The sequence below is a fragment of the Salvelinus fontinalis genome, chromosome 40, assembly GCF_029448725.1.
Source record: "Salvelinus fontinalis isolate EN_2023a chromosome 40, ASM2944872v1, whole genome shotgun sequence".
Classification (NCBI taxonomy): Eukaryota; Metazoa; Chordata; class Actinopteri; order Salmoniformes; family Salmonidae; genus Salvelinus; species Salvelinus fontinalis.
This window is the reverse complement of record NC_074704.1, coordinates 19,470,109-19,479,816: the sequence shown is the minus strand read 5'-3', so window position 1 is coordinate 19,479,816 and position 9,708 is coordinate 19,470,109. Positions and strand designations below refer to the sequence as shown.

Sequence of the window (9,708 nt, the reverse complement as noted above, 5' to 3'; positions counted from 1 at the left end):
CCAAGTCATTAAGAAAGTGTTTTATTTACACTATGCACTGTTATAAAATACTATATATAGGATGACAGCCACATAAAACTGTGTTTGTGGCAGTGAAAAAAACATGGTCTCTTTAGGCTAGTAATGGCACTCTTTATGGGAGTAATGTGACACTGGTCCTGGGTCAGTTTTGCATTTCCCCACTAAGGATTAAGATTTGTGAAGACAAGCTTATCCTGTATCTAGGGGCAATTTCACCCCAGAGTAATTTTAGGCTGGGTGGGCTCAATCAGATCCTAGATCAGCTTGATGATGCTGCAGCTTTTGGAACAACCATGGTCCTTAGGTCTGCATCACAGTAGATGAACTTCAGTTAGCCAATTCAACTGGTTGGGCATTTTGCTTTGATCCACTGGCTTTAACTGTGGTTGGATATGACTTTTGTAATTTCTCATCTCATACAACCCTAGTCTTTTTTTTTTTAGCAAGGGGTTCTCTGAACGTCCTCATGGGTTGTAGGCCCCTGCAGCCAGCAGTAGGTTCCTGCGGGTGAAGTGCAGGTGAATGACAGGGGTGGACTTGGTCATGTAGGTGCCTAGCAACAGCTCCTGGGAGTTCTCTGGTAGATGGATGTGACCTGTTGCCGCGGTGAAGTCATCCAGCTCCACATCATCAAAGGCCTTCAGTGTATCCCACAGTTTAACAGTGTTATCCATTGAGCCTGGAAAATATTATTATGAGTGGTGGAAAACTACAAGCATACATTTCTTGTAGACCCAATATCCTCCTAAACAATACTGTGCTTGCTCAGATATTTTCTTTTCACATTGTCCTTTCAAGTATGGTGGGTGCATGACCAGGCCAGCACAAAGGGCTCAGTAGTGTGAAAAGGCTATTACATGCCAGTTAGACTAAAGGGATACCAACCTGAGGCTAGTATCTCTCCGTCCCTGCTGAACTTGAGGGCGTAGATGGTATCAGTATGTCCCTTCAGCTCTCCGACCATCAGGCCGTGACCAACATCCCACAGTAGAACCCTGCTGTCAGTTGCTCCCGAGGCCATGAACTTCCCATTGGGGGAGAAGGCTAGGGAATGAATGGGGCCCTGGGAACCAAATCGGTTTGAGATATGGAGCTTCAGTAACATCACACACACTACTCTTGTTGTGTACAGTATGCAACAAGTTATTTTAAATCATACATTTGTACAAAAGGACATGTTACTCAGGGTTGTGAAAAAAATGAATTCCGGTTGTTCCTCCTCCCTTTCAAGATATTGTCTCCCATTTCATGCCTACTAAACATGACCTTGAACACCAAACTATCCTATACACATTCTATTGGGAGAGAACAGATCACCAGGTTCCCTACGACCTTGAACTCTTCGTACCTTGTGACCCGTGAGGATGCGGACACAGTTGCCAGTCAGGACGTCCCAGAGGCGGATGGTACGGTCAGCTGAGCCCGTGGCCACGTAGTTGGCGTTAGGGTGGAAGCGGGTGCACGTGATGTCAGCCAGGTGACCAGCGAACATACGCAGGGGCTGGTAGTGGTCAGTCGCCCACAGACTGCGGAAGAAGACAACGCAAAACCTCAAAAAGACCAGTGACTGTTTTCTTGTGACCCATCAGGTAAACAAAACCAAATTACACAGGATTTTTCTCTAGACATAAATTAAGCCTTGAAAGCCCTTTCAATAGAGAATTTCCATTGAACATCCTTCTCAGTCCAGGAAACAGGCCCAAAGAATGCCATTCATCAATTGCATTGAAACAAATGGAACCTTAGGTATTAATAAGGGTACTTACCGAGCGACTCGGTCATGTCCCCCAGAGATAAAGTAGTAACCATAGGGTGAGAACTGAGTGTCCCAGACAGGGTAGTTGTGTCCTTTATACCCCACCAGACAGGTGAACGTCTGCAGACTCCACAGTCTGACCGTACCATCCTCAGAGCTGGACAACAGGTAGTTCCTAAAATACATGATTAGAGGAGAATTGAAGTTAACCATAGAAATAAGAACACTAGAAAAGACGGTAACTCTAGTGTTTCAAATCTCTATGAAGTCAATTAATTCAAACTATGTATCCTTGCCTCCTCTTTAACATTAGTCCAATACGCCACACTACATGATACACCCAGGTCCAGTTTTCCACACACAGATTAAGCATAGTCCTGGACTAAAAAGCCCTTAGACCAGGGGTGTCAAATAAAAACAGTGTCGTTTAATGACTGTCCAGCTCGCTAATAAATCACTAGACATTCAGGGAGCATAACAAATTCCATTAACGATGTATAGTGGACTCCTTTTCAGAAGAATTTGACGGCAAGGAAATAAGACAGCTTCAGTGCGGCCTTCCAGACCTCATTGAAGACCGAATGCGGCCCCCGGGGCAAAATCAGTTCCACGCTCCTACCTTAGACATTCTCCATTGAGCATTCTTCATAGTCCGAGACCAGGTTTAATATGAGTTTGGGAAAGTGTCCTCCCCAATGATCACTTTATAACATCTTACCTGTCAGGGCTGAAGCTGATGCCGTATACTGGTCCACTGTGTCCGTACAGGATCTTAGACTCACTGGCCGTCTTCTCATCCATGATCCTCTCCAACACGTCATCAGACTCTTTATCAATATTACTCAGGTCTACAGGGAGATGAGAGAGAGAGAGGGAGCAGATTTAAAGTCGCGGTTACTATCAATTTATGTGAAAGCTTATGATCTCAAGTTCAACAATGGTTATAGATGAATTGTGGAATGCTACTTTCAGCCTTGGTTATAACATGTGTTTCGATGTGTGTATGATGTATTGTATATTATCTCTGTGGTCACCATTGTCATTTACCTGCTGCAGATTTGACCCGGCGTAGTTTCTTCGGGGTGACGCTCCACACCCTAACGGTGGAGTCAGCGAAGCCCCCTGCGATCAGACTGGAGTCATCTGTGAAGTCCACCGCTGTCAGACCCTACAGGTCAAAGGTCAAGACAGAATACTGTATGTTACCGCATTGTTTTGTGGTAATACTGTGAATAAAAGTTTTATTCACAATATTAAATAATGATGCTTTAGAAGCTTCACGTTGATAACACTGAGCTCATCACAAAAAAAATGAATAAGGTTTTGTCAACATTGAAATCAAGTTATACTTGAATACTAATAAAGTTATCATTCAAACATTCAAAATCCATATCCAAGCATGGCTGACCTGGTAAGCGTTGAGGAAGGAGTAGAAACAGATGGAGGGTAGGTTGTCTGGGCCCAGACGGATCTTCTTAGTGGCCTCCTTCATGTTCATGATCTTGTCCAGCTTGTCAGAGTCCTTCAGCTCGGGGAGGGGGATTCTTGGATATTAAAAATTAACACGGTCAATTTATACATCATTCATAAGTCATAATCAGGCAGTAACAGTTGTTTCAATGGGGAGGGACTGCACATGCTAACAAGCTTCGTGGCTAACTCTAGTGCAGAATAGAGTACAAATGTTGTTCGTGGTCTCTGAAACATAAGGAAATCTGGGTTGTGTTCATTAGGCACCAAATGAAAACTGACTGAAACAGGGACTACCTGGACTGGTCCAATAAGAAATAAACATTTTCATGTTCCCTAGCAAAACGGTTCGTAAGGGTGTGTGCACTAAGGAAAACAACCCCTAACTAAAGAAATGTGTCAGTGGTGACATACCTAGTTTGTTGGGGTGCGTTGGGGTCCTGTTTCTTGCTCTTGGAGCCCATGCTGTCCTTCTTAGGTTTCTTCTTCTTGGGTTTGCCCTCCTCGTTCTCTGCCTCCTCATCCTCATCATCCAGAGGTACTTCGATCTCTGGCTCCTTCAGAAGACCATAGAACACCTGCACAACAGCCAGGAGTGGTACAGTAAGTGTAGTCAGTACAGATAGTTCTATTCTCTCAATCAGTAATGCATATCTAAAATGAAAAAGTATTGCTCACTGGCTTGCTCACACATGCATTGATAACACTATCACTTTAAAACAAACCAGCTTTTACAGATTTTTGCTTCAGCATCACTCACACTGACAACCCCCCCCCCCCCACACACACACACACACACACACCCACCTTGGCTTTGTTGGCATCTCTCTTGCCCTCCCCAGCCAGACTGCCCGACATGGCATCAATCTGACTTTTACTCCGAGGCATCCCGTCAAAGATATCAATATAGAGATGTTCCTGTATAATATTCCAGATCTGGTTGTTCTGACGTTCCTGCAGGTGCCTCTTCAGCAGCTGGTAAGATAACATACCATATGTTATTGTCAACTGCCACAGAGACCTTGACCCCCCCCCCCCCCCCCCCCCCCCCCCCCCCCCAGTCAGTGCTGGGATTTGAAGTTGCTGGCCCACCAAGGCTACTCACCTGGTAGGAGTCTCGGGAGATGCGGAGGACAAACTTGCTGGTCCTGAAGTCCAGCATGGTCTCATTTCCCTTCATGTGTTCCTTCTTGGACATGCTGCGGAGGATGCGGAGGTCCTCCTCGTAGTAACACTCCTGGTCACCGCTGAACCTGAGGCAGGGAGAAGAGTCAGTGGATCTAACATCTAAATAACACATGCATAGTGTCACATTACACTAAGTTAGGCAGTTACAAATAGAACAGGTTGTTTTCCATTTGATTGTGGAACTCATAAAAGTCCCTGACAAATCAATACACCAGTTGGACCTGAAATCAATAAAGACATGTGCTTGACAGGCAGGAACTTTGGAGACGCTACAAGGGAGCAACAACACTACCAGTCCACAACACTTACTTTTCAAAAAACTGTTTAGCCTCATTCTCGTGGTTGTTGTAGACCAGCTCCAGGTACATGTGGACAAACAGTGGGTAGAAGACCTGGGAGAGTTCAGCTCTGTGGCAGTCCAGGACAGACTCAATAAACTTCTTCAGGCCGTTATAGTAGAGTGGGTACATGACAGGGTCCCCCTGCTGGCTATAGGCCGACAAGACAACGTTGACGTCTGGTTGGTCTTCCCCACCTGATGCTGCCACCACTGTACAAGCACAGTAGTAGTTGTTAGAATAATGGAAATATATTGGAGTAGCTAACTAATAGTAATATAACTATTGGTCATATCCATAGTAGTTTGGGGGTTGGGGTCCTGCGACTAGTAAAGGCCCAGTGCACTACTTTTGTGAAAACAGAAGATAAATGTATTTGAGTGTTTACCTGCATTTGTAACCTGAGTCTGATAATTATCTGTACAAAACAGTTAACTTGAGGAACATAAAAATACTTGCTTGATATGTTTTCCAGTTTCTTGAAATACTAAAGAAATGCAACTTATTACTATGTGAAAACTGAAATGGTCTATTCATTCCTTTTCCATTTAAGTGGACATTCTTATCCAGAGCAACTTATAGTAGTGAGTGCATACATTTTCATACTGGCCCCAAATGGGAATCGAACCCACAATCCTAGCATTGCAAGCGCCATGATCTACCAACTGAGCCACATCATCAGAAACCACTTGATGTCTCAATGTACTCAATTACTGTTTTGTGCATTGTTGTTCTTCATGGTGATGGAAAGTCTACAGGTACAAACCTAGATGACCAGCCTATGTACAATACAGTAATGAACATTTACATTAAGTGGTTTGTAAGGATGGTAAAATGTGTTTTTTCTATTTTATTTGGTCAAGAAAAATATTCAATTTGATCTGGATGTTTTGTGTCTTTGCCCATAACTTTCCACATTTTGATGTAAATGTTGAGGACAGGGTTTGTTCTTTCTGGATTCCATTAGAATGGCAATCGCAGAGAAAGGGACAGGGCAACAACTCTTACAATTCCAACTATTGAATTCTGCAAGATACTGCTCTTAATTAAACAACTACCTTTTTTTGCCAAAGCAGAGATGCTGGAGGGGAAAAAAGTGCTTTACGGTAACATACCTCTATATCAGTCCGCTTATACTAGTAAAGGCAGAGTGCACTACTTTTGTGAAAATAATTTTGTCCAAAAATATAACTATTTTGCATTACTATATATTTTTTTTAATTCTGTTTTTTTTCAGGGGGTGCTGCACACACTCAGCACCCCTACTTCCCGCGGCTATGGTCTTATCGCAATAACTGTTTTCATACATCTACCAGCAACAGTGTGAGGAACAAACAGCAGTTTCAGGACTGCCTGTCAAGCTCTCTCCTGTCTCATTCATTCAACAGTAAGCCAACTGGCAATAACAAATCAATTGCATTACATGCCCTTGTGAATATGCAAGTTATAATGATGTATTTGGTATCTTAGCTGGGTAGATAGCTAACAAGGCAAATAAAAACAATACGCATGACTTTTGAATGTGATCGCACGAGACCTTTCGGGGGTGCGGTGGCCGGGGGTGCGACTGGGGTGGCTATTGACACTCGGCTGAGGAGAGAGTTGGCATCCCCCCCATCAGCACCGACATTTGGGACGCCACCCGATCCAGCTTCCGCCGACTCAGATACCGGGGAATCATCTGCATCTGCAGATAAGCCCGCTTCTCGCCGCAAAATATCGACCGACTCGGTCAATTTATTCCTCTTGAGAAATTGCAACACCGCGAGCAGTGTCTGTTGATCTTCACCCGATCCCGCAGGAGATTTCGATTTACCGCCCGAAGACGTAGAACCGGGTGACGAAGAGTTTGCATTGATATTTCCAGACCCATCGTTTGTTATTTCTGTTTTTATGTCTTTTTCGACCTCCAGATTGTGCTGACCATCTTGCACAGCCGCCATTTTCGAAATGAAGTGCGCATGTACGGGCAAAATAAAGAAACGTGGACCGCACAATATCTAACATTCTGATTGGTCCTCCGAAAGAAGAAATTGTAGTTTCGTTGGTTCTCAGTGGTGTAGGCGAATTCTTAGAGAACCGTCATTCCTGTACAAGAGCCAATCAAAATTTAAATTTATAACAATTTCTATTTTTATTTTTAGAAACGATTTATTATGGCCAACTCATATTTCTTGCTTGTAGAAATATTGTGTTTTGATGTTTACATTTTTTGTATCATATGAAAATCTTGTATTTGTAACTTAGTTAACATTATTGAAGAGGACAGCTAATAGCTTAGATGTAAATACTTTTTGTATTACTTGTATTGCTTTTACTTTTAGTCAGTATACATTTTCACCTGCTGACAAAAATATACAAAAAAGGATTATCCTTGACTGGGGATCTGTGATCTATATGTGCCAGTCATGTGTCAGTTGTACCAGTAGGTGGCACTTTGGGCCCACTGTCACTTTCCCTGACGTTTGAGAGAGTGATCAAATCTCCTTATAGGGATTCGGCAATACAAGTATATTTTTTTATTGCTGATGTTTTCAATGAAATGGTGTAAAAAAAGAAAGACAAAGCAGTACATTTTTATATTCTACTCATTTAGCAGATGCTCTTATCCAGAGTGACTTACAGGAGCAATTAGGGCTAAGTGCCTTGCTCAAGGGCACATCGACCGATTTTTCACCTAGTCGGCTCGGGGATTCAACCAAGCGACCTTTCGGTTACTGGCCCAACGCTCTTAATCGCTAAGCTACCTGCTGCTCCTTCAACAATGCTGTGCTGTCAGTCTATTCTATGAGAAAGACATATTGAGTACGGTTACATGCACACAATAATACAATAATGCAATTTTGATTTTATTATTGTGGATAGTCAGATTAATCTAATAGTTAGTTTAAACTGTTTACATGCTTTGCAAGAAGAACGATTGTCCTAATAATCCAGTTTACATGGACACATCTGAAATCAGGCTACCTGATGGGACAATAAGGAGGAACTTAGGTGAATAAGTAAACATTTCCTGACTCAAACCGATAGTACTTTTGACCAAAATAGCTAATTCGGCCAGAGGCTTTCAATAAAACAACATTTCACAGATTTCTGAATCGTGAATTCACTATAAATGGAAAAGATTTTTGTGTAGATTTCCACCTTACGTATGTCATTGGCTCATGAATGTTGTGAAAATTACAGTTTAGTCAGTTGGTCTTTCAACTGATATTAAAAGTTTAAAAAATGGCAAAGTCGCAGAGCTTGCATCCAGCAATGTCAGGAGTCATGTGACCCATTTTTGCAGTTGTTTCAGTATAACGCTACAATGGCACGTTGTGTTAGCTAATCCATGTTTATATTTTTAAAAGGATAATTTATCATTAGAAAACCCTTTTTCAATTATGTTAGCACAGCTGAAAACTGTTGTACTGATTAAAGCAATAAAACTGGCCTTCTGTAGACTAGTTGAGTATCTGGAGCATCAGCATTTGTGGGTTCGATTACAGGCTCAAAATTGCCAGAAACAAAGAACTCTCTTCTGAAACTCATCAGCCTATTCTTGTTTTGGGAAATGAAGGCTATTCCATGCGAGAAATTGCCAAGAAACTGAAGATCTCGTACAACGCTGTGTACTAATTCCTTCGCAGAACAGCGCAAACTGTCTCTAACCAGAATAGAAAGAGTTTGAGAAACAGATGCCTCACAATTCCTCAACTGGCAGCTTCATTAAATAGTACCCGCAAAACACCAGTCTCAACGTCAGTGAAGCGGCAGCTCCGGGATGCTGGCCTTCTACAACATTAACGTCTCCACTGTATTTCTGATCAATTTGATGTTATTAATGGACACAAAATGTGCATTTTTTTTTTTTAATGGAAATTTCTAAGTGGCCACAAACTTTTGAACGGTAATGTACATTTCATCTTGATGTTCTGATGCCAGTCGGTCAATTTAAAACATTGATTGGGGACTTAGTGGAGGAATTTCATAGTTTTTTTCTGGGTGATGTTATATTTTTGTGCTTCCCATGACTGTTTTTGTATATACAGTACCAGTCAAGTTTGGACACACCTACTCATTCAAGGGTTTTTCTTTATTTTTACTATTTTCTACATTGTAGCATAATAGTGAAGACATCAAAACTATGAAATAACACATATGGAATCATGTATTAACCAAAAAAAAGTGTTAAATCAAAATATATTTTAGATTCTTCAAAGTAGCCACCCTTTTCCTTGATGATAGCTTTGCACTCTTGGCATGTGTAACGATTGTCGTCTGGAGAAGGAGAGGACGACCAAGGTGCAGCGTGGTAAGTGGTCATATTTTGAAATAAAATACGAAAACACTTGACAAACAACCAAAACGACAAACAAACAGTCCTGAAAGGTGAAACAAAACACTAAACAACCACCCACAAACAAGTGGGAAAACAGGCTACCTAAATATGGCTCCCAATCAGAGACAACGATAGACAGCTGCCTCTGATTGGGACCCACACCAGGCCAAACACACAGAACCCCTAGACCTACAACATAGAATACCCAGACATAGAATACCCACCCACATCACACCCTAGCCAAACTAAAAATAGAACCATACAAAGCAATCTACGGTCAGGGCGTGACAACATGCTTTTCCAACAGTCTTGAAGGAGTTCCCACATATGCTGAGCACTTGTTGGCTGCTTTTCCTTCACTCACTTCCTTTCTTCTAACTCATCCCAAACCATCTCAATTGGCTTGAGGTCAGGTGATTGTGGAGGCCAGGTAATCTGATGCAGCACTCCATCACTCTCCTTCATCAAATTGCTCTTACACAGCCTGGAGGTGTGTTGAGTCATTGTCCTGTTGAAAAACAAATGATTGTCCCACTAAGCGTCCCACTAAGCGCACACCAGTATCACTGCAGAATGCTGTGGTAGCCATGCTGGTTAAGTGTCTTGAATTC

General features: G+C 42.3%; 1 protein-coding gene across 1 annotated transcript; it reads right to left on the bottom strand.

Moving 5' to 3' along the window:
* Positions 1 to 5: 5 nt before the first annotated feature.
* LOC129839392 (transcription initiation factor TFIID subunit 5-like) lies at positions 6 to 6,741 on the bottom strand. Its single transcript, XM_055906813.1, has 12 exons — positions 6,311 to 6,741; positions 4,745 to 4,985; positions 4,353 to 4,500; positions 4,055 to 4,222; positions 3,662 to 3,825; positions 3,186 to 3,321; positions 2,825 to 2,945; positions 2,496 to 2,625; positions 1,788 to 1,952; positions 1,370 to 1,547; positions 907 to 1,084; positions 6 to 700 (listed from the first exon to the last, which is right to left on the bottom strand). The coding sequence occupies exons 1-12, from the start codon at positions 6,714 to 6,716 to the stop codon at positions 486 to 488; spliced, it is 2,250 nt and encodes a 749-aa protein (XP_055762788.1). The 5' UTR covers positions 6,717 to 6,741; the 3' UTR covers positions 6 to 485.
* Between the last annotated feature and the right edge of the window lie 2,967 nt (positions 6,742 to 9,708).